The sequence below is a fragment of the Rhinatrema bivittatum genome, chromosome 6 (genome assembly GCF_901001135.1).
Source record: "Rhinatrema bivittatum chromosome 6, aRhiBiv1.1, whole genome shotgun sequence".
Taxonomy (NCBI): domain Eukaryota; kingdom Metazoa; phylum Chordata; class Amphibia; order Gymnophiona; family Rhinatrematidae; genus Rhinatrema; species Rhinatrema bivittatum.
The window spans coordinates 259,294,256-259,320,011 of record NC_042620.1 but is presented as its reverse complement, the minus strand read 5'-3'; the positions used below and the strand labels follow the sequence as shown (position 1 = coordinate 259,320,011).

Sequence of the window (25,756 nt, the reverse complement as noted above, 5' to 3'; positions counted from 1 at the left end):
GCCTCTGTATCGCTCCATGGTGAGACCGCACCTTGAATACTGTGTGCAATTCTGGTTGCCGCATCTCAAAAAAGATATAGTTGCACTGGAGAAAGTACAAAGAAGGGCAACCAAAATGATAAAGGGGATGGAACAGCTCCCCTATTAGGAAAGGGTAAAGAGGTTAGGGCTGTTCAGCTTGGAGAAGAGACAGCTGAGAGGGGATATGATAGAGGTCTACAAAATCTTGAAAGGACTTGAACAGGTACATGTAAATTGGTTATTTACTCTCTCAGACAACAAAAGGACTAGGAAGCACTCTATGAGGTTAGCAAGTAGCTCATTTAAAACAAATAGGAGAAAATTATTTTTCACTCAGCTATTAAGCTCTGGAATTCATTGCAGAGGATGTGGTTACGGCAATTAGTGTAACTGGTTTTAAAAATGGTTTGGATAAGTTCCTAGAGGAAAAGTCCATAAACATCTATTAATCAATAAGGGATCTATTTAATGTCTGGGTACTTGCCAAATACTTGTGACTTGGATTGGCCACTGTTGGAAACAGGATGCTGGGCTTGATAGACCCTTGGTCTGACCCAGTATGGCATGTTTATGTTCTAATGAAAGATAAGGAAAGGCCAGAGTAGACCACAAGCAAGGATCAATGTAAGAGCAGTCCTGGAGGCCACAAGGCAGGGAAAGGCCTGAGTAGGTCGCAAACAAGGTGCAAGGAACGAGCAGACCTGGAGGCCACAAGGATAGGAAAGATAAAAGTGGCCAGCTCAGAAAGCCAAAGGGGACTCCATGAAGAAGCACTGAGGTACTGACAAGGCTGCGTTACGTATTTATTTATTTATTTTATTTATTTAACAGTTTTTTATACCGACCTTCATAGTAAATAACCATATCGGATCGGTTTACATTTAACAAGGGTATAACTGGAGTAACAATTCAAGTAAACGAAAGATAATAGGTAGGAATAGGTCAAAGTTACAATCAACAGGGAAAGAGAACTTGGAAGCTTGCGACAAGCTGGAAAGAAGATAAGGCAGGAAATAAATATAAAGTGTTACCATAGAGCGTACGGGTTAAAAGCTTAAAAGGTGCATTAACCTGGAAGTGTCAGGGTCCATTAGTGTCAGGGTCCTACTCAGTCAAGTAGGACTGAGGTTTGGGCATAGTGGGACCAGTGAGGAGGTACTTGGCTAGGCTATAGGTGAGGTTCGCTGAGGACCCTTGGTGGATGGAAGACTGCAACAGGATGAACGTTGGCATGGAGAGACTGTATAATAGGTGAAACCATGATATATATCTATTGAACTGAGTGTGAAAGACCAAGAATGTTGATATTGAAAGGACAACTGAATATCGTAGGCATGAATTCTATAATTTATGCGGAGCCCAGAGAATAGTTTGGATAGTGGAGTAAGGTATATTTTAAATAATGCAGAGATCACAGGCCCCTGTGGTACCCCTGACGCCAGAGAGTACCAATCGGAGTGAGCATCTACAATTCTGACCTGAAAAGATCTTTCAGAGAGATAAGATGTGAGCCCTTTCATTATGGTACCTTTTATTCCTGGAGATTGAAGGTGTCTCAGGAGTAGTTTGTGATCAAATGCTGCAGTAATTTCCAGGAGTACCAACATATAGTTGGTACCCTGGTCAAAACCACAAATTATAGTGTCTATGGAGGATATCAGCAGAATTTCCATACTGGATTTTTTTACGAAACCCAAAATGGAATTGATCAATCAATGAGCTGGTATTTAGGAAATCTGTGAGTTGCTCTGGGACAATGGATTCGATTATTTTGGCAATAAATGAGAGCGGTTTGATAGTTCGGTAATTGGTTAGAACTGTAGGATCACTTGCCTTCAGCTCTGTTTGAGGGCTGAAGGCAAGGTTCCAGAAGAAAGAGACATATTATATGTGTGCCATTAGACCCGCGATGTATTCTCTTATGATTTTTAACAGTGCTGTCGGACATACATTAAAGGGCATGGAGCTAATTTCATCTTCTGAATTATCCTAGTTACTGTAGATTGATTCACAGTTTCAAATAGGACCTATTTTTCATGATCAAGGCTGTTTTAACTTTTTGGTTCATATTTTTAATGAGGCAAACTTTGTATGAATGTTTGCTATTTTTGTTGTTATTGCAATGGCAAATTTATCACAACATTCATTCATAAAGATATTATGCTCTGATATGGTGGCAGATGGTGTTCGTTTTTTTGACTATGTGAAATAATTCTATAAGATTGTTTAATGCAATATGTATTCTTGAGGTATAATGATCCTTCTTTGCTTTTTTCATTTGGTTTCTGTAAAGATCAAGCGTGCTTTGATAGCTTTGCTTTTGTGCTTATGTTTTGGGTTTTCTCCATAGTCATTCATGTTTTCTTAAATTTTCTTTGGGCTTTTTTAGAGAGCTAGTGTACGACTGGGCATTTTTAATGCATCGTGGCTTTATGATTTTTTTCTGGAGTATTTTCATCTAAAATCTCTTTGGTAAGAAGATTCCATGAATTCCCAGTTGTATCTGTATCAGGAAGAGAAATTGTTGAACTACATGAATGTAATTTTTTTCTTTAAATACTTCAGGGTCAATCATTCCGTGCCTAGTGATAGTTTTGGGCAGAAGGTTGAATCGTGGGTTGATATACCGGTATGATTTGTAGTTCTTTACAGGAATGTCGGTATAAACCCCCCCCCCCCCCCCCCCCCTAAATAAATAAAAAAATAAATAAATATAGCAGAAACATTAAATTAAGTGCTGAACAGATCATGGGACTTCAGTGAGAGTTAAAGATGTAAATGAAATTGACAAAAAATATGGATAAAACAAGGTCTCCAGCAGATGATATAGGATCTTGATCAATGTGAACATTGAATTCACCTAAAATAATTGTGGATTGTGTCTGTTTTCAGGTTGGATAGACATTCAATAAGAGGAGAGAGATTATGAGATAAACGTCCAGATGGACAATAAACAAGACAAAAATTAGCTAATTTAGAAATAGCTACCAAGATTTCATATGGGGAGAAGTCTTCAATTTTATAATGTATTTTGTGATATTTATTTATTTTTAATAGCTAGTAACAGCCCATCACCATGATTGTTTGGTATTGACTGGGAGTTTACTGCATAATCAAGAGAAGCAATGTGATTTAACGGAACATGTTACGATTGGCGGTCCGTGGGTTGTCCCACCAGCTGCTGTTCTTACCTCCAGACCCGGGCCTGAGCTACCTCTAGCCACCACTGCCAAGGACCCCTTACACAGCTGTGGGGCAGGCCAACACTCCTGCACCCCTTTCCCAGGCTTCATTAGGCGTACACATGCCCGACATGCCCTGATTTAAAGGGCCCATGGCAGGAAATTCTCCGCAGCGCCCACTGATGACCTCATAGGTTCTGGCCTATAAAAGGCCTTTGCTCCTTTCAGTCCTTGCCTCAGCAACAAGTCTCCCTACGTCCTAATAGAGCTAGTTGTCCTCCAGTGTCCTGTGTCTTCAGTCTTCAGCCCAGTGTCCTGTATCTTTAGTCTTCAACTCCAGCATTCCTCTTCTTCAGTCTTCAGCTCCAGAGGCCTAGTTCTTCACCTCCAGCCTCCGTAGTCTTTGTCTTGCTCGTCAGTCCCAGTGGTTGCTTCTTCAGTTCTTCAGTGTGTCTCTCCTGCCTGTTCTGCCCCTTCCCTGCCTGCCTGCCTCACTGTCCCTCTTTTCCTTTCAGATGACTACTCGTTATTGACCTCAGCCTGTCTCCTGAACCTGCCTAACTGTTGCCTGTCTCTGACCATAACCAGCCACCGGATATACCTTGCCTTGTCCTGTTCCTATCCTGCTACATCCACAGATCTCACCACAAGCAGAGGCCCCCAACTAAGACCTGCCGGCCCTGGTACCTAAAGGCTCAACCTGAGGGGAACATGGGATGGTAAAGGTAAAGTTCCAGTTGGGCCTCTGCCTTGTACAATTCCACCTGTTGACAGTGGGGACCTGCAGGGTATCTCCCTGCAGGTTGCGTCAACTCTGCCTCGGCCCGCAGATCCAAGCCCGCAACAGAATGGTGTCAGATTGTAGCAACCATGTCTCAGAGATGCATAGACAATCAGGATTTTTCTCTTTCAGAGATCATACGTGACTGATATTTTTTTCATATCTTGAGCATTAATCAGAATTAAGCACAAGGTAGAAACTTATAAGATTAGACATTTTTACATATATCATACGTAAATATCTAGGCATTCATGCATGCTTGTAATAGGAAAGTGAGAAAAGCTCGCCATAACGGCCATTTCCTGTAACTGATGTAATTGGAGAAATATCTGCAGTATGAAGACTCATTTTCGGTCCAAACAAGTGGCTTAATTAGCGCAGCAGTTTAGGGAACACCCAGTGCGCACGAAGGAGTGCACAAAGGGGCAAGCTCCTTCGTGCGCATGCCCCACCAGAGCACAGCATCACCCTGGTAGCTATCAGGGCCCTTTCTGATGATGTCACAGAGTGGGCGCAGCCAAGTCTCCTGACCACGAGACAGTCACACTCTGGGGCCCGGAGCTGGAACATGGTTTCTTCCTGTGATCTTAATTTTGGCTTCCCTGCTCTAATCTTTCACTATCTGGCACCTCCTGGAAATATTTAACCTAGAGCGTGAAGTGGTCATGGAAATTGTGATCGCCTGCGCCAGGGGCCCTGGAAAAGAAGTCTTCCTCTCCACCTAGACTTGAACCCAGACCCATAAAACCCCTAATGAAGGATAAAGCACTGAAACGGAGGACCCACTACACAGGGTTCAGAGTATGGAGAGGGCAAGAGTGTGCATGTGTTTGTGAAAGAGGGAGAATAATATGTGTGGGTGTGCGAGAGAGAGAGAGAATGTGTGTGTGTGTGCAAATCTATGTATTTATATATATACATACAAATATATCGTAACCCAAACCAATTGCATAAATGGAAGGGGAGCCATGGCTGAAAACGTTTGCTCACCCCTGTATTAGCATACCATTAACATACTGTATCGGGAGTTAACAATTTCTTCACAGTGAATGCATTAAGAAATTGTGGGCTGAACTGCAAAGCACAGTTTTGACACACAGCTTATTGCATTGGCTCCTGAGCTATTGTTTCCTCTCTTGAGTCGTCAAAAGGCTTTCAGCAGCCCAACAGGAAGAGCTTTCTAACTGTGACTTAGCGCGGCTCAGGCAGCCACAGAGAGGAGCTTTCTGAGCGTCTTGTGGTAACCCCTCTTCAACACTGCTTCACAAACTCCTTTCCAAAAAGAAACTACTTCCTCTAAAGGAAAAAGAAATGAGATACTACGCTCCCCCAGAGGAAAACGCGGATTCATAACCAACAAGGTAAGGACAAGGACTGCCAGGCTGATAGCTGAAAAAGTTTTGGGCGTTGTGAAAAAATCATTGTTAGAATTAAACAGAGGACTGAGAGAAGTGGAAAACTGTAGGTTCAAATTTTTAGTGGCCTGTGTACTAAGCATTTTTCCTATAGACACGGAATGGGACAAAACCTTTACATTTGATTCTTACTTTGCAATGAGGGTAGATGCCTTCCCAAAAATCTGTCCTAAACATGGGAATAGCTTAAAGCTTCTGATGCCTACTCTTGTCTAGCCCACCTCGAGAAATTTCTGGAGGTGAAGGGGACAATATGGGAGGTGCGGGCCTTTGTGATGAGTGGTAGCGTAGATATATACCCACAGCAAAGTGCAGCTTTAACACCAGAGCACCCTTCACCCAAAATAACCATGCAAGTGCGTATGACAGCATGAGATGTATGCATGATGCTCAGCAAAAGACAAATGCCTATCTTTGATGGGCATGATCAGGGCTAGATTAGAACTCGAATCCAAGGGACAGCATAGGGGCTGAGATCTTGGAAGGAGGGAAAGAGATCGTGGGAGTTCATGCCAAAGACAGAAGAGGAGGGAGCAACAGGGTTGGAATTATATGTCAGGGCAGGAAAAAGTCCAAGCACAGATTTTTGAAAGCAAGAAAGTCAATTTTGACCTAGATTCTGAGTAGAAAAAGATCAGCAAAACCAGTTTCAGGTTCACCCAATTCGTTGGGGACCAGTTTTTGTCAGATCAGTGCAAAACAAGCTAAGAAGCATTGCCCAGCTATGCAAAGTGCATCATTTGCTGCATTGTGAAACTGGTGTTTGTTCATGGAAGCTGTTGCTCAAGTCATTGCCTCAAAACCAGACTTAGATCCTGAAAGAGAAGAAGCAGCAATAGAATCCTGGGCGGTTTTGCATCCTGTCCGCAGCTCATGTTGCTTGTACAGGTCTGCAAAACATCCAGTCGCAAGCTCACTACAGGCGTCCAGAAATTCAGAGTTGGTGAGCGACTCCCTGGTGCCAGCATCGTGCTAGTGCCACCCAGCGAGGGGGGCTGCAGAACACTCACGAAGCAACACTTCTATCAAGCACTGCCGCTCCTGCCTCATCCAGGCTTGAATTAATGGGCGTGGGGCGGCAGGGGATGGTGCAACTGTCCTGGGCCACATTTCTTCAGGGGCAACATTTTTCTAAGGAAGCTAGCTGCAGCCATGGCAGCTGATGATGAAGTCACTGAGCGTGGGGTCTGTCGTCCTTTACCGAGAGTCGCTGCCCGTTAGTGATCAGGCCCAGGCCCTGCTCCAACGGCAGACACCAGTTTTGGACAGATGAGGTAAGAAAGGAGGAATGGGAGCTCATCCAGGAAAGTGAAAAATTATTGGTGTGCCCTGGGGTGAAAAAAAAAAATGTTAATCTGGACCTGGTCTTGTTATCCTTACCCCCTCCCGCCCCTGCCATGAGTTACATTTTGATAACCAATAAGCTACAGGAAGCCTGCTTGTGCTTGGGCACTGGAGCAGTGCTGAACGACACAGCACTAGGATTGCCAACTCAGCAAAATCTCCCCCCTCCCCCTCCCAAAAAAAGGCCTCCATCCCGAGCCATCCTTATCTCCCCCTCCACTTGATCCCTCATTCCCTTAAGCCAACACTGCCACCACACCTCCCATATCGTCCCCTTCACCTCCAGAAAGGCTGGGGGTACAGGTGCTGGGCCTGGTCCTAAAAGAAAGCAGTCAGTCAGTCAGTCAGTCAGTGGAGGTTCGTGTGGCAGGCACAAGCTCACAGGGTCAATCCTGGCTCCTCTTCTTTCCCCCCACCTCCCCCCTCCCCCAGTACAGACGTCTTCTCTAAAAAGGATCGTATGTAGAAGGAGAGGCCTGGGAATGCACCAGCTCATAGACCCCCCATGTTTAGTCACTCAGTACTGCCGCTGCAGAGGTGAGGTGAGGCAGAGTTTTGGGGGGGAGGGAATGAGAGATTCTCTGTTTCTGGCTAAGCTGGTGCTCTGCAGAATACCAGCAATTGCATTGCTACTTTTAAGGTCCTACTGACCTCCCTTAACCGAAGCTGGCCAGGCCAGTTGAATACCAGCCTGTTGAGAAGGAAAAAGAAAGGAAGGAGAGGGATAAAGAGGAAGTAAGAGAATGCAAAGGGGAGAAGGGGAAGAGAGAGCATGCGAACGAGGCAAATAAGAGAATCGAAGCCGCCATTAGGCAAACTAAGCATTCTCCTTGGAGGGGGGAAGGCCTTCAAAATCCCTCCAGCACGAGGCCCAGAGGGGTGCTGCGCGAGGGCCAATGCCGCCAAAGAAGAAGGCAGCGCTGTGGAGGGAGCGCTATGCTGGAGGCAAATTGAGGGATGGGGGGGGTGCATGACTGAAGGTTTGCCTAGGGCACCGAATACTCTTGCACTGTCCCTGGAGGCCACTGCAGTACTGTGAGGAGGAGAAGCAGGGCCTCAGCGCAGACCTGAAATTGGTAGGGGAACCTGTGCAGGGGAAAGAAGTGGTACAGATATAGCGGTGGGAGAGAAAAGGGGGAACATTAGGCGGGAGAACAAAGGAAAGCAGGCAAAATCGAGGTAAGAAAGGCAGCGAGGCATTAAGCAGTGCTTTCTGTGACACTCGAGAATGTCAGAAATCATTTTACTCGTAGGCAGGTACAACCAACCAACAAGGTGTGTCTCTTCCTGTTTCCTTTGCTTTACTTTGTGGGAGGCCATAGCTGCACAAAAGATACGTCTCCACCTACATCAGTCCCCATCATGTGTGCGAAAAAATATCGATTGAATTTCCTTCAATGCCGACCTTCACCCAAAATGTCATACAATCCCAGCACGAGCAGAGGGCAATTCTCATGTACACAGAGCACGTGATCCCAGCTTTGGTGGCCAGGTGTTGTCCTGCTTATACAGGGCAGTCCTGGATTTTTAAAGCTTTCCTTTTAGAAAAGTAAACTCCACCATACAACAAATATCAAATGCATAAATGAAATAATATATCATCATAAGAATCATTAAAAACACAAATATTGATTATCTGCAATACAATATAACCAAAGCTTCCCCATACTTTATCATATTTATCCAGATCATGGGCTTTTTTTTGGGCGGGGGGGGGGGCTTAGCAAATGAAATGCTGTTTTCCTCTATTTTCAAATGAATTGTTGTGCCATTTAAGGTTCCTTTTTTCATTTAAAGATTTTTATTGGTTTTACAGTCATACACACCTTAAGATTGTGTCATTGACTTTTCAAATTTCATACTTGGAGGGTCCTATTTATTTCAGAAGGTATTTTAAATGGTACTCTTATGTCCCAGGCAGATATTTGAGGACGGGGGGAGAGAATCTTTTATGTAGTATTTCTCATACAGAAATAAAATCTCAGAAAGCCAGCAAAAAGCTTTTTCATGCATTGTACATGTACTGTATACCAAGCTCTGTGTGTAAAATTACAGAGTACCCGCTATTTAGGAAATTGGTGAAAGATACCCTTTTTAAAATTGCATTTTAAGAAGAAGGAAATTTATACCTTCCGTGCCCTATAATTTTTATGGGGGAGAATTAGTATAGATCAGTCTTAATGATGTTTTAGGTTGACTTTATATGTTGTTATTTTAATTTTTGTATTTTAATTTAGTGTTGATGTTAGTAATTTATGTATTTGTAATATGTTTGTTATGTTTGAGTTATTATTAGTTTGGATGTGAATGCACCAGCTCATAGAACCCCATGTTTAGTCACTCAGTACTGCCGCTGCAGAGGTGAGGTGAGGCAGAGTCGGTGGGGGGGGGTGGGGAATGAGAGATTCTCTGTTTCTGGGTAGGCTGTTGCTCTGCAGAATACCAGCAATTGCATTGCTACTTCTAAGTTCCTATTGACCTCCCTTAATTTGTCTTGAGCTTCTGGATCAAGAGGAAAAAAATACATGTAGTAAAAAAACAAGGTAAAACAAAATTGTTGCGCTGCTCCTGCTGACCATGGTCACAACCCTGATCCCTCGCCAGAGAATGTCTCGGGCCAATGCCTCAGGCCGGCTTATGATGTCTCTCCCTCCAACCATTCTCTAGGCACATGTGTGCCCATCTCTTATGCTCTTAAAGCTCCTGTGGCGGAAATCGGGGAAATGCGTCCCTTGATGACATCATCCAGACGGCCTATATAAACCGGCTCCAGACTTCACTCAAGTGCCTTGGCAATAGATTGTCTACCTTTGTATTGCCACTCCATGTTCCATTGATCCAGTTCATGTTCTTGCATTCCTGTGCTGGCTTCCTGGTCTTGTCTACTTTATGGTCAGTCTACCCCTGCGTGGTCTCCCTGGCATCTTCCTTCAGCATTTCCCTGTGGTCCTATGACTCCTTCAGTATGTTTTGTTGGATTCCTGGTTTGACCCTCGGCCCTGGACCTGATGCTCCTGACTTCTGCTTGCCTCCAACCATTGCCTGGATGCTGACTCTGACCATAGCCACCTGCCTCGATGGCTGCCTAGATACCGACTCCAACTATAAGCGCCTGCCACTGACCTCAGTCTGGATCATGAGCCTACGTCCACTTGCCTGGGCCTTGTCTCTCAGCAGGACCACCTGCCACAGACCTCAGTCTGAATCTAGATCCTATGTCCAATTTCCTGGACCTCATCTCTCAGCTGGATAACGCCCTGCTCCGGGGCCACCTGCCATTGACTACCATCTGGATCTTGCCTCTCGAACCTTCCTCTACCTGGTTTCCCTTCTGACCTGGCCTGCACCTATATCTATGCTACCACTCATCACATAGGCCCGCACCTAAAACCAGCTGGCCCCGGCACCCAAGGGCTCAACCTAAGGTGTTGGTATTGGCGAAGCTCCAGTTGGGCCTCTGCTACAGTTAGCTCTGCCTGCTGATGGTAGAGACCTGCAGAAATTCTCCCCACAGGTAGGACCAACTCCCCCTCGGCCCAAGGGTCCACTCTGCCAACATATTACCAAGGCCATGGACTCAGCGAGTCAACCGCTCTCAAGATCCAAGTACACCAGCATGGTCTGGATATGCTGGCTACCTCTTTGGAGCATCTCAATGCCCATCTAGATTCCACTGCATTCCCGACATTTTCCGTGCCAGCATCCATGGCACCAGTGATGACTCCTTGCTCCATGATACCATTACCAGCTCCTCTCCCCACCAGTATGCTAGGGATCCGAAGCAGTGTTGGGGCTTCATCAACCAGTGCAGTATGCACTTTGCCCTTCAGTCTGCACTGTTACTGGGAGATTTTGAAAAGGTTACCTACATCCTTTCTCTTTTGGAAGGACATGTCCTGGCATGGGCTTTCCACTTATGGGAGTGATCCTATTTCATTCTGCGGAATTTCCAACATCTTGGTGTTTAAGACCACTTTTGATGACCTTGGCCGCCAAATGGCCTCTAGCTCTGGTCTCCTTCACATCTGCCAGGGAATCCGTTCACTCACTGATTATGCAATCAAATTCTGGACCCTGGCTATGGAAGTAAACTGGAGAGAGGATAGCCTTCATCCTATTTTCCTGGATAGGCTAGCCCCGAGAATAAAAGATGAGCTGGCAGCCCAGGAACTCCCAGACTCCTTGGAGTACCTAATAGATATGGCCAGCAGGATTGACCACCACATTTGGGAGCGTAATCTTCTAGAAAACCTGGGACTCTCTTATCGATTTGCCAGGTAGTTAGCAATCTGTTATATATCTGATGCTCGAGTTAGCAATCTGTTATGGATCTGCTTTGGAGAAGATGCTTGATGGGAGGAACAATTAGATAGGAGGAGCAATCTGTAGAGAAAGCTCTGTGTAGCAGGCTCCTGGAGAGGGAGGAGTCAGAAATCTTGTAGTGTCTCAGATATCGTCTTGCTAAGGAGTAGCAATCTGTAATGAATCTGATATAGTTGTAGGTGGATCCCTGGGCCAATGGCAGATGGCCACGCTCCCGAGAGGATACCCCGAGAGGGACCACTGGCTAGGCTGGAGTATGGAGACAGACACACATTAGTTCTTTTATTAAACAGGTTATTAGAAACCCACCAGAGGTGGCAGTAGTGAGCTGATATGCCCGGCAGGGCTGTACTCCCTCAGGTACTGGAACAACGATCCCAGGATGGCTGAGCTGTTGTGTTCTGCGCCCGCAGCCATCCGCCCGCAGCCATCCGCCCGCTGTCCCCTACCTGAGCTCCGTGGCGGCCGCCACGGCAGTGTCGGGATAGATTGCCCTACCTCATGTGCCTGGTGCCCCCGCGCGTCGGTGCGGGCCTCCGGGCTAGCCGCCAGGTCAGGAGCCATTCCTGCTCCTCCCTCACGGCAGCTAGCAGCTTTCCTCCGCGGCCCGAGATCCAAGATGGCCGTCGCCATCTTAGGCGTGAGGCTGCGCCTCCTCACCAGAATTAAAGGGACCTCGTCCCTTTAATTGTCTACAGCTGATTCCAATCCATTGGGCCAGAGGAAGTATAAAAGGAGGCATCCTCTGACCATTCCTTGACTTGGCAACTTCCGTGGTTGGTCAGGTCTACTTGCTTCGGTGAGTTCTTGTGTCTTGAATCCTTGTTCCTGTTCTGTCTTGGTGTTCCTGGTTCCTGACTTTGGATTGGCAAGCGGTGATTCTCTGGTGTGTGACTTCGGACTGGCAAGTGGTGATCCCTCGGTGTGTGACCTCGGACTGGTAAGCGACGACCTTCTGGCACTTGACCTTGGACTTCCTCTTGACCATCGTCTCCAAGGGCCCACCTAAGTCCCAGTGGCCCGGGTCCCTACGGGCTCCTCCCGGGGGGACCGCGGGCTTCCAGGGGTGAAGCTCCAGTCAGCTCTTGCACCGAACTTCTTGACCTCTCAAAGGTCCACCTAAGTCCCAGCGGTCTGGGTCCCTACGGGCTCCTCCTGGGGGTACCGCAGACTTCCAGTGGCAAAGACACACTTCCTTCCTTGACGTCACGACTCTTCGTCTGCCTCCAGTCACCTCTATCTCCAGTGCCGAGGGTCAGCTGGTCACGTCTTCTGTTCCTGCCTTGCCACCCGACGGGAGAACCTACGGATCTTCCTCCTAAGGTATATCATCCTCCCGTCGGCCCAAGGGTTCACAAGCCTGAGCATAACATGAGCTGTTGAGAAACTGTAGAAAGTGAGTAGGCAGAGTTCATGAATAGAACTAGATGACAAAACTCACGTAAGGTCTCAAGTAAGCTCAGGAGCTGGAAAGGATTAGGCCCTCAAGGAGCGGGTACCTGGTTCCAGGGAAAGCTCTGAGAGAGCGATGGTAACTCACAGTTGTTTGTAGCAGTGATAGCTTCCAGGCAGTAGAGAATCTTCAGAGTGTCCAGGAAGATGGGCCCTCGAGGAGCGAGTACCGGTTCCTATCTGTAATCTGAAAATAAAGAAAAGAGAGAGGCCCTCTGGTAAGTCTGAGGAGGCAGAGTAGCTTGGAATGAATCCCCTTGCATATCCTTGCTAACTCAGGCCTAGATTTATCAAAATGCGGTAAGTATCGCATGTGATAGCAAAAGGGGTGTGGTTTGTGCAAATATTCAGTTTATTGCACTTTGTGCTAATTACCTATGCAAAGAGCTAAGTTAGTGCAAATTGCAATAACATCATCAGACTTTGTGATAGGTGCCAGACCTGTTGTCTAATTCCTGCATACAATCACTGAGAGAGAGCAAGAGAGCATCTGGCTGTAATGTTATTGCCCTAGATACGTATTTGTATCCCTATGGTAGGCCCACCTAGTAACTCGAGGTGAGGTTTAGGTATTAGTGTAGGGGGTTAGGGGCCACTTTGACATTCAAAGTGAGATGTACGAACAGAACAGTGGTCTCTTGTGAAGATTTGATGACCTTCGGAGTGAGGAAACTCACTCCAAGATGAGATTTGGGCAATGTTCTCTCCACCTAGCTTGATGTTACCCAGGTAGAGAGTCCATCAAGCTAGGTGGAGAGAACATTGCACAAATCTCATCTTGGAGTGAGTTTCCTCACTCCGAAGGTCATCAAATCTTCACAAGAGACCACTGTTCTGTTCGTACGTCTCACTCAAGCTAGGTGGAGAGAACATTGCACAAATCTCATCTTGGAGTGAGTTTCCTCACTCCGAAGGTCATCAAATCTTCACAAGAGACCACTGTTCTGTTCGTACGTCTCACTTTGAATGTCAAAGTGGCCCCTAACCCCCTACACTAATACCTAAACCTCACCTCGAGTTACAAGGTGGGCCTACAGTGTTCCCAAAGGATTTCTAACTCTTCATCAAGAAACTGCTTATTTAAACAGGTGATTTTTAGACTTTGAAGTCTCATTCTGGGTTTTAGCAATTTTTAGCTTTTAAACTAAATCAGCTTCACGCTCCCTATATCGTTGTCTAACTTCTGCCAACTGGACAGAAGATAACGTCTCCTGTATTAATCTATTACAGTTTTCTTGTTTCAATTTATCTGTCAAAATACTGAGGCATTGTGACCAAGCTCTTATAATATCTAACAGTAGCCATATTAAGGCTGTGATCCGTTTATTTTTATTTTGGGGCATTGTGGCATACTCAGAAATCTTATTTTCTACATCATCAAAAGAATTTAAGTCTGCTACGACATTAGGACCCCATGGATTCTTCACATGTTGATGCAATCTCTGAAAGGTATTTTCCCTTTGTTTCTGCTTTTAATTCTATCTTACTGTCCTTCTGACTCTTAACAAATGACACCTTCTTTGACCACATGATGCTAAAGTTAAATACACACAGGGGTCAATTTTAAAAACCGTGAGTGCGCGTTCATGAGCATGGATCCTGGCGCATGCACATGGATGCAGGTATTTTATAGCATGCATGCATGTCATAAAATACAATTCCTGCGTGCACATGTGTGACTGATTTTAATATCAGCACGCACATGTTTGGGCAGGTGTCCTGTAATGCATGCAATGAGGAGGAATTTTTAAAAGAAATGCACAGTCCACTTCCAGTCCACTCCAATTAAGGAGCAGACTGGAAGGGAACTTCCCTATCCCCCTAACTACCCTTCTTACCTTTTCCCCTCTCCTCCCTGACCCCTAACCCCTACCTAGCTATCCCCAATTTTTTTGTTTTAATACTAACTGCTTCTTTGGAGCAGAAGTAACTTCCGTGCACCGGCTGGCTGCTAGCATGGGCTTCCCCAGGGCAGCGTCTAATTGCGCTGTCCCAGCTGGTCCCATCCCGCTCCCCAGCCCACCTATACCCCGCCCTGGCCCGCCCCTTTTTGACCTACCAGCACTTCTGTGCATAGCAGCAGATACACGTGTGGCCGGGCCATTTTGAAAATGCACTCGGCGTGCGCACAGCCGGGCCATGCTTGTATCTACTGGATTTTATGCGCACCGGCATTTGAAAATTTGGGCGACAATACTCTGTACTCAATAGGTTTTTCTTGTGCTCTATCCTGTTTTCTGCAGATAACAAGAAAAATTCTTAACACAAACTATACAGTCCCAAAATAAACAAATCTGCCTTTCACACTAAAAGATCAAGAAATGCACAGGCACATAAATTAAAGGCTCATATAAACTTTTCACCTGGAATCCAGCATCCTCGTTGCCAAATTTGTTCTGGGTTCAGACCGTGCACACTGGCATTTTGCCCAGGGGCGCTAATTTCACTGAGGTCTATACTGGGGCTACCTGAGGGGCTTATTGCCTGCATGCACATAGGACTTCCTCGGGGGCTTACCCAAAATAAACACATGCAATTACTGGGATTATACCTGGGGGGCTTGAATTTAGGAGTTTATTCCCTACACAAATAGCCACACACAAACTTTAATTTACTACATCACAGTTCCAGATACTTAGGAATGAAAGTTTATTTGAGCATTAGGAGAACATAATAAATCAAATCAAATCATGCAGAAGTAATAGTAGATAATAACAATTGATATATCATGTTTCCAAAGGTTCAGCCTGTGCTATCACGTCCAGAAGCGCAGTCTCCCCCTCTCTCTAGCTGTTATTACTCCTTATACACTAAATGCTTGGAAAAAGCAGCAATGTTCATCCCTCTGAGTTCTTATCAATTTCAGGCACAGCTGTGTGGCCTTCACACTCTCTCAGGCTTTAGTATAAATTAATTGCATACTTTTTCATCATAGACCTACTGGAATAACTAAAATAAACAGATTCTTGCCTGTTCATAAGCATTTCACAGTGCAAAACAGTAAATATAAGTTCACTCAGAAGTTGGCCTGTGGCCTTCAAACTAGTCTGTGTCTGGGCGAGAACTCTGAATCCACACTGCCCAACCTGCCCACACATTCTCAGTCAAAGTAACAAAAATGACCCCAACACATGGCTCCAACAGCACTCGCCCCAGTTCGACTGGGCCTCTCTCCAGCTCTCTAAGCGGGGTCCCAACTGCCACACTTCTTGGCTGGAAAAGGTGAAGCCCACCTGCTGTCTTACATCTACTATTGTCCTCCCAGGGCTTCCTACTCAGTATGTTGACTACTCTGACATTTGTTTCTAAGAAGAGGGCTGACTCCCTGCCTCCTCACTGAGAGTATGACTGTGCTATCAACTTACTGTCTGACTCCAAACTGCCCCATAGCAAGGTGTACCCCTTCTCGGTCCCAGAGATGAAGGTGATGTCCGAATACATTCAGAATTTGGACAAGGGTTTCATTCGCCATGCCGTCTCCTCAGCTGATGAAGGTTTCTTTTTTGTTGCTAAGAAAGATGGCTCACTCCGTCCCTGCATTGATTATCACAGCCTGAATACAATTACAAAAAAAGACTGCTACCCTTTACTCCTGATCTCTGAACTATTTGATCGGCTACAAGGGGCCCAATATTCTCTAATCTGGACCTTTGAAGGGATTACAACCTGGTTCATATTCGCCATGGGGATGAGTGGAAAACGGTGTTTAACACCAGAGATGGCAACTACGAATATCTCGTGATGTCATTTAGCTTGTATAATGCACCTGGCAGTGTTTCAAAACATGATGAACGAAATCTTCAGGGATCTTCTTTATGACTGCGTAGTGGTTTACCTCGACGACATTCTGATTTTCTTCAAGGATCTCACAACTCATCACCAGGATGTCCATTGGGTACTCCAACGCCTCCGTGACAACCATTTATACGCCAAACTCAAGAAGTGTCTATTTGAGAAACAGATCCTTCATTTCCTAGGATACATCATCTCCAATACCGGCTTTCGTATGGATCCTGAGAAGCTCAAGTGTATTCAGGAATGGCCTCAATCCCAGGGCCTGCGAACCCTGCAGAGATTCCTGGGTTTTGCCAACTATTAAAGGCACTTCATCAACAACTATTCCAAGATCGCCACCCCTCTTACTACACTCACACGGAAAGGGGTCAGCACTAAGCTCTTGCTGCCTGAAGCAATCGTGGCCTTTCAGGATTTGAATAAGGCCTTCCTGCAAGAGCCCTGTCTTCATCACCCAGATTCTATGTGCCCGTTTATTCTCAAGGTGGATGCCTCCTCTGTAGGGTGTGGGGCTGTTCTAAGTCAACATTCCTCCAAGGGCGTCCTGCACCCGTGCTCCTTCTTCTCAAAGAAGTTCTCGCCGGCTGAACGCAACTATGGGATCAGTGATAAAGAGCTCCTGGCAATCAAGTTAGCTCTAGAGGAGTGGCAGCATTGGTTGGAGGGTGCACAACATCAAATAACTATTTACACAGATCATAAAAACCTGGAACTCCTCCTCCATGTGCAACACCTAAATGCCTGGGTCTTCACCCTTTCAAATAGTTTATGGGTGACAACCATTACCTCCATTGTCCATTCCAATGTTGGTTCCTTCTCCTGCCGCTTAGTTCAGAGCCCAGGAGCTTCAGGAACCTTTGGAAGCACAGTATAGAGATGCTGCAGAGAGCAGAGGAGCAGATTACTGACAGACACCAGAGACCTGCTCTTCTACTCAAACTGGGAGATAAGGTGTGGCTCAGTACTCGTAACATCCGATGCCATATGCCCTCCATGCGTCTGTCACCCCGCTACATTGGTCTGTTTCTTATCCTGCAGCAGTTAGGACCAGTGATCTACCAACTGTGCTTACCAGCTTCCTTGGACATTCATAACATTTTCCATGTGTCACTCCTAAAGCTTCTAGTTCTTACCTGGCCGTCTCGCAAGCCTCTGGAACATAGAAGGTCTCCTCTGAAGAGGACATCACCAATCAGGTGAACCAGGTTCTAGATATCCAAAGGCATGGCAAAAGATGGGAATACCTCATATTTTGGGAAGGGTCTGGCCCAGAAGAGAACACATGGGAAACCATCACCAACATCCTGGACAAAACACTCCTCTCAGTTTCATGCTTTTCATCCCAAGAAGCCTCGACTCTTGGGGAGGCATTTAAAGGAGTGGGTACTGTTGTACTTGTCGGCTCATGGCATTCCCCTGCCAGCTGCCACACTCACTTGCTGCCTCGCCCAGCACCCGATATTGCCCGACAATGGGGTAGACCCCGCTCTCAAGTTACTGCTGAGGGCTTCTGGCTGCCTCCCGGCCCCTGGTCACTTCCCCAGTCTCTCACCAGCTGACGCCTTGGACCACTGCCTCAGGCCTGCTTCTGACACCTCCCACTCCAGCCATTCTCTATGTGTGCACCATCCATCTCTCGCGCTCTTAAAATGCCTGGGGAGGGAATCGGGAAACGCGCCCCTTGATGACATCCATGCAGGCTATATAAACTGGCTCCAGACTTCACTCCAGTGCCTTGGCAATAGGTCATCTACCTCTGGTAGTGTGTATTGCCACTCCATGTTCCTGCATTCCAGTTCATATTCCTGTGTTCTTGTGCTGGCTTCCTGGTCTTGTCTTCCCTGTGGACATGTCTATCCCTGTGTGTTCTCCCTGGCATCTTCCTTCAGGATTTCCCTGTGGTCCTTCAGTGTTTCTTCTTGACCCCTGGTTTAACCCTTGGCTGCTGACACTGCTGACTTCTGCTTGCCTCTGACCATTGCCTGGATACCGACTCTGACCATAGCCGCCTGCCTTGATCACTGCCTGGATATCAACTCTGACTGTAGCACCTGCCACGGACCTCACTCTGGATCACGACTCTATATCCACTCATCTGGACCTCATCTCTCAGCAGGACCATTTGCCATAGACCACAGTCTGGATCACGATCCTATGTCCACTCGCCTGGACATCATTTCAGCAGGACCACCTGCTACTGACCTCAGTCTGCATCTCACTCCTACATCCACTCATCTGGACCTCATCTCTCAGCAGGACCACTTGCCATAGACCTCAGTCTGGATCATAATCGTATGTCTACCCACCTGGCTCTTGTCTCCCAGCAGGACCACCCGCCTCAGACCTCAGTCTGGATCACGACCCTATGTCCACTCGCCTGGACATCATTTCAATAGGACCACCTGCTACTGACCTCAGTCTGGATCTCACTCCTACATCCACTCTCCTGGACCTCATCTCTCAGCTGGATAATGCCCCACTCTGGGGCCACCTACAATCTGGATCTTGCCTCTCAATCCATCTTCTGCCTGGTTTCTCTTCAGACCTTGCATGTAGCTATATCTTCGCTACTACTCATCACAGAGGTCCACGCCTTAGACTAGCCAGATCAGGAACCTGAGGGCTCAACCTAAGGGAAACATGGGCTGGCATTGGCAAAGCTCCAGTTGGGCCTCTGCTACAGTTAGCTCCTCCTGCCAATGTTGGGGACCTGTAGCGCTCCTCCCCGCAGGTAGCGCCAACTCCCTCGACTCAAGTTTCCACTCTACCAACAAAAATTAATCAGAATATTCAATTTAGTCTTACATACATTTCATACATACTTTTATTATCTAAAACAATAATTTTAAGACATGTCAATATTTTGATTAATGTAATTGCAAATACTTGTTTATGCCAGTGAGCCAAGGAGGGAATATGCTTCTAAAACATTTATGTATGTATTAATTTAAGAAAATGATGTTCCACTGTATCCATTGTAGTAGGTGGATTACATAGAAAATATGCATAATTCATTATAATATAAAAAAACATTAAAATTTGCAACATCCTCCAGCCTAACCTTTTCCTTAGAGAATCATCTTCATTTGTAGCATCCTACAGCTGAACCTTTTCCCTAGAATAAATTTATCACCAGTACTAAACTATAACCCTAGAATTCAGCTGCAATTCTTGTAATAGGCTAAGTTATTGAATAGCTGTTAATCAATATCCTGATCAGTCTGTACCAAATGCCTAAACAAAGAGAGTAGCCTTTGTTTGCTTTCTAAAGTGGTGAACACAGCAACCTGGCCGAATACACTAGCTGGTTCACTAATTGAGAAAGTAAGTGTGGCAAGTAGACCTCTTCCCAGCAGCTTAATAGATACGTATCTAATAAATGTCTATTCTGTCAGTTCCTTGCCCACCATATTGAAGGAACTATTGCCCCAGTTGTAGTGATAACTCTTGAAGTTCCCTACTCAAGTGGTTGGGTAGAAAAAAGTTGGGAGCACTGGTTCTGGCTAGGCATTGTTTAGAGGTATGAAGTTCTTCACAATGATAAATTGACTCCCATTTTATATTTTAAATTGTTTTATGATTTTATTTTTTTTTTTGGTCCTGGCAATCTCCTTCTGTTACATTTCAGCTTCCAGCTCAATCAAAACCCGCATCTAACAAGCTATAAGCACCATGTTCCTTCATTCTCGACTACCCAGGTTCCTTTTTTTACCCCATTTTATATCCCTCATCCAACTCAGCCCAGCCAATGCAGCAGCGGTCCTTGGCTGCTCCCTCCAGAATGTTGACCCTCAGTAGGACCACTAGGAGTGATGACTCCCTCCTCCTGCAGGGGCTGTGAACATTGGCTCTGAGCATTCTCAGTTCTGGCTGGTCTAGGGAGTGGACCCGGGGTTCCCTAGGCGAGGTGGTAAGCCTTCAGGGCTTTAAGCATCTCCCCGCACTGGGGAATAGCTAATGCCTTCATTAGCATGGGATTTACATGAGGGGCTGCTAATTTGTGGGCACAGTTTTACTCACCTCTGTGCACACATTTTTTGAAGCGCTAAAATCCTTACTAAGACGGCAACTTTGCAGCAGCCACGAGGGTGCGCACGTACACACGTTTGCCAGCCCGCGTCCAGAGACGCGGCTATTTTACAACATGCGCGCACGGTATAAAGCAGGCGGAGCGCGCACACATGTGCGTGCAATCTTAAGTGGGCACGCGCATGTGCGTGCAAATGCTGCACCTACTATGTAAGTGGGGGAATTTTATAAGGGACGCATGCCGACGCCCCTGCTAGTTTTCCCAGTTCATTCCCAGTTCGCCCAATTTATGGACCAGGACTTCCAAACCCCCTAATTTAATAGCCTCCCTTTCACCCTATTAGTGCCAACCCTTCAAACCCCGCTGACTAGCCTAAATCTTTTTGTTTTTTAACTTACACGACATCCATAGTAGTAGTAAAGTTACGCGGCAGGGGATCCCAGTGCACACCTGTGTGCGTACGTATTTACGCGCACGTCTCTTGGCCTTCCCCTGACATGCCCACGCCCCGCCCACACCACACCCACGCCCCGCCCTTTTTCTGAACTTTTGACTTGTGCACTTAGTGGGAGCTGCGTGCGTACACGGGCGCCTTTTAAAATCTGCGCGGCACATACTGGCTCAACTTGTGCGTGTATCTCCTGACTTAGCCTGCGTAGGGATTTTTAAATTCGCCTGTAAATCATGAGTAAAGTTATGTGGTACAAAAATGTGCATACAAACATCAGTCCATTTGTGTCCAGGAACTCCCCACAGGGATTTGAGGATATGACACCAGTTTTTATTGCAAAGGGCAAAAGAGGAACTCATGGACTGTGCCATCCAGGTGCACAAAAAAAATCTTAATGTGATGCATCTGTTTCAAAAGTCAATCTAGAAAGGAGGCTTCTTGGATAAAAACATTGCTTTTATTTCTTTTTAATTCTTCTTTTCTCAGTGGGATAGTTGTACATGTGAATTGCATTTCAAAATTCAGCTTGTGTTGAAGTTTTGGCAAGGAAGAAATAATTTTCACTGACTTTGAAAGACTATGAAAGATGGATTTGGTTTGAAGACCGAGGATGAAAGAAGAGGCCAAAAGCTCTATAGCACAAAGGGTTTATGTATCACTTAAAGTTAATGTGCAATAGCAGATGAAGTCGCAGCAAAGGTGAAAGAGTAGCAGGCACCATGTAGAAGGGCTAAGATTTTCTGTAACACCTCTGCCATGAATTAGCTGCAGGGACTGCAGAGAAGGGAGTTTGTTTATTGATTTGTTTGATTTATATTCTGCTTTTCAGGCACTTCAAAGTGGATTACATTCAGGTACTGTAAATATTTCCCTGTCTCCAGAGGGCTCACAGTCTAAGGGCCTCCTGCTCTGTGCCTATGGGAAAAATGCTTAATAAATGAGGCTCTAAGACTATGCCTGAGGCAATGGAAGGTGAAGTGACTTACCCAAGATCATAAGGAGTGGCAGCGGGATTTGAACCCTGGTTTCCCCAGTTCACAGCCTGCTGCTCTAACTTGCATATTCCTAATATTATTCAATCTGTACACTGATGGGGACTCCTTGCTACATATATTTCTCAGCTTGTGTTTAAAGCATGAAGACTCTAATAATTAATTTTTTCTTTTGCTTAACATTTCAGGTTCCACATAGGGGGTCAACACACAGACAGAGCTTAAAAGAGCCTTGGAGGTGGCTGCGCTTTGGGTGTTCACTTCTGTGTGTAGTAGAATAAGAGAGAGTCCTTCCTTCCTGCTCTGTAAGGCTTTTTTTAGGTTATTAAAAGACACACACAGAATCATGATGGACATGTTAGAAAAGAAGATGAAATTTATGAGAACCATGGCAGTTTGGCTAATGGTGGCTCTCCCAACTATGTGGCCAGAGTTGGTGACTGGAAATGAGAACTTGAAAGAACTGATGGAGAGAAACATGTCTTCCACACATATAAACATGGCTGGGGAAGAATCCACACTGCCCTCAACTGATAAAAACTTTCATAGTGCTGGTGCTGCAAGTACAGTCATCTTCAACTCACATAAACCCACACAGCCGTGGTTAGCTGGGCTCATGGCAGATGACTTGACCACACAAAGTGAATTTAACTCTGTCATCACTAAGAGCCCATCTGCTACCATTAGAGCAGAGGATCTTATTAATGCTGTTACAACTGTGCCACAGGTGTTAACCTCAGCTCCACCAATGCATTTGTCCCACCCAAGTACTGGGGCCTCACCTACAGAGACCTCACCTTCCAGCAAAACATCTGGAAACATTACTAAATTACCTACAGTTGACAGAGAAGTCCCAGCCACTTCCATTTATTCTGCTTCTTCCTCTAACATAAGCATTGCCACAACCAGCTCTCCTATTTCCATGACTGATCAAGATGTCTCACGAATTCCAGAACCTCTGCTCACCTCAGTTATGACTATGACGAGTTTCATTAGTTCCAGCAAGTACACTGATGACACAGCAAAAGATGGAAACATGGGGCAAACCCCGACTTACCAATCTTCCTCTACAATGACAGTTTTATCGAAGGGCATTACACCTACTGCAGGGCCAAATAACAACTACATATATATTGTCATTGTGGTCATCCTCCTCATTTTGTTGATCTTGGTCTTCTGTTTTGTCTGTCTGGCCAAGAAGAAAAGGAGATCGGGGTCCACCAGCTTTCATGGAAAAAAATACAAGAAGAATAAGGGAGAAGATGCTTGGGCTGGGCCTGTCATGATCCCTGAGGACCCTGGAATGTCAGCAGAAGAAGCAGAGGAAGGGAAGGACACAGATCAGCCTGGGAAGCGTCACTTGACAACTTTCTTTGCCAAGAGGAAATCCAGACAGTGCTCAGTTTTGTTGGAGGAAGTCAATGTGAAGGCAGACCATTTGGCCAAAGAAGAAGAGAAACACTTTTTAAACCAGGAAGTCAATGGTCAGCTGACCAGCAATGAGAAGTCAAATGGTGCAGAAGATCCTTCAACTTCCTTCACAAGCGAACCCAAGTGTGGAAGTGAACTTCAACCCAATGGGCATGTTCTCACTCCAGAAGAGCTGGTCCCTGAAATCCAAGGTGAAAGTCCAGATGATCTCCCATCTCCAGTGTTAATGCCAGCCCCTGAAACAGAGTTCCCTCTTCCTCCTTCAGAGCTGGAGATGATTCCAGATGACACAGACAAGGCCTTCACAATAAAGTCTTCCTTCTGAGACCAGCACACTTTCTCTTCCCTATCATAACCTAGAACCTGACATCCTATCTCCTTTCTGCTCCCTGGCATCATTAGCTAAAAGAAATGCATGGAGGAGAGCTGAGGAAGATAGCCTGGTCTATGCTCCTAGTTTCACAAAGGTTGAAGCCTTCTTACTAGGGTTGACAAAATATATGACTGGCTTTACTGAATCAACCACAACCTTACTAGTAGTAATAATGGCCATATGATCCCCTGGCTATTCAGTTGAAGGAAGTTCCATGTGTTCAGTCGGGTAATACAATATGCAATTCAGCTTTAGACTGAATTGGTCCTCCTGACCACATAGTATCATTTTAAGAAAGAATGAAGTAAGCAATGGAAGAGTGAACTGCTAGCCAAGGTTAAACTTAAATTCACTTTACATTGCTGTTTTGGTTCAATGACAAAACTGCTTTGTGATGTCAACCATTTTGAAAGTTGCCCCACCTCCATTAGTTATTCCAAAAGCTGCCTTTCTCCCACTGTCTACTAGTAATAACCACTTTGTAGCATTATTTGCCATTCCAAAAGCTGCTCTTCCATCAATGACTATCCATTTTATGATACTATTCGACAGCTTTACAAAAAGTCTCAATTCAACTTATTTCAGCCTAGGAGTTAATCCATGTAAAAAAGTACAATGTTGTGTTACAGTGGGGTGCATTACAAGAAACAAACCATTCAATATGTACAGACATAGCTACGAATATGTGTATAGAAACTTCCCATGCCTTTGAGACATTCTCGAGTTTAGTCATGCAATTCCTCACAACCTTATCATGTTTTTGGACAGAGAAAAGACTACAGCGCTTTGAAACCAGTCTTTTTCTGCTTGCAAATACTTCTTATTTGGCAAATGCAACCTCGTGAGACAGCAATCGCCCTTTTACAATAAAGTAATTCATGCTTAAAATCCAAATAAATTTGGCCAAGTGGTTTCAAAACTTCTGCCACTCTCTGCCTTTTCCTCCTGAAAAAACAAGGCTCTCTACACTTCCAGAAATATTTTGTAAATGGGAATTATTGATATTTTCATGTATACATTACCTGATCTGACATGCCTTGCTCCTGATAACAAGTTCTTTATCTGAATCCTTTAACCCTGTCTATGTACTTTATGCTTTAAAGGTCTACTGAACTCAGCAAAAAGGCTACTCAGTCTAAAAATAGTTTTATTTTTAATTGAATGGAAGTTAATAGCAAAAAAAGAGCCAAAAGAGAAAGCAGATAGCCCAAGTCTATTGGATCTACTCTCCTTATCCAGCCGTCTGGACCCCTTACCCAGCACAGGGTAGGGAGAAACTGCAGCAGTGCTGTACCCCAGAAAGATGAGTAGGCAGGGACCGGAGCCCTTTCTGATCTTTGCAGCATGCACTTCCTTAACGAAGCATGCATGTGTGGAAAGGGAAGGAAGAACAGCCTTGAGGGATAACTTCTGCAGCTCTTTTGCTGGGCTCGCTGCCAGTGGGAGAGATGAAAAGCTGGGAGGAGGAGAAGATGAGGATAGAAACAGCCACAGAGCAGGGATAGAGGACTGAAGATGAATGAGAGGGGGAGCTAGAAAAGGGGAGAGTACTAGAAAGAGAAGACATGGGGATGCAGAAGGGCTAGTTGAGGGAAAGAGCAGGAAACTAGAGCTGAGGAAGTGGAGAAGAGAAATGTGAAGAGGTAATTATGGAAACAGTAAAGCGATGGAGAAGAGAGAGATGTGAAGAGGTAATTATAGAAATAATAAAGTGGTGGAGAATAGAGAGACGTGAAGATGGAAATATGGAAATAGAGAGTAAAGCAGTAGAGAAGAGAGATCTGAAGAAGTAATTATAGAAATAGTAAAGTGGTGGAGAAGAGAGATGTGAAGATGGAAATATGGAAATAGAGAGTAAAGCGGTGGAGAAGAGAGAGATGTGAAGAGGTAATTATAGAAATAGTAAAGTGGTGGAGAATAGAGAGACGTGAAGATGGAAATATGGAAATAGAGAGTAAAGCGGTGGAGAAGAGAGAGTTGTGAAGAGGTAATTATGGAAATAGAGAGTAAAGCGGTGGAGAGAGATGTGAAGAGGTTATTATGGAAATAGTAAAGCGGTGGAGAAGAGAAAGATGTGAAGAGGTCATTATGGAAATAGGAAGTAAAGTGATGGAGAAGAGAGATGTGAAGAGGTAATTATGGAAATAGAGAGTAAAGAAGTGGAGA

The 25,756-nt window shown here is 45.4% G+C and overlaps 1 protein-coding gene across 1 annotated transcript; it reads left to right on the top strand.

The window, feature by feature from the left end:
* The first annotated feature begins 5,133 nt into the window (after positions 1-5,133).
* On the top strand, positions 5,134-24,513 carry SPN (sialophorin). Its single transcript, XM_029606941.1, has 2 exons — positions 5,134-5,345; positions 21,975-24,513. Exon 2 carries the CDS (start codon positions 22,133-22,135, stop codon positions 23,540-23,542), a length of 1,410 nt encoding a protein of 469 aa, XP_029462801.1. The 5' UTR covers positions 5,134-5,345; positions 21,975-22,132; the 3' UTR covers positions 23,543-24,513.
* Positions 24,514-25,756: the final 1,243 nt, after the last annotated feature.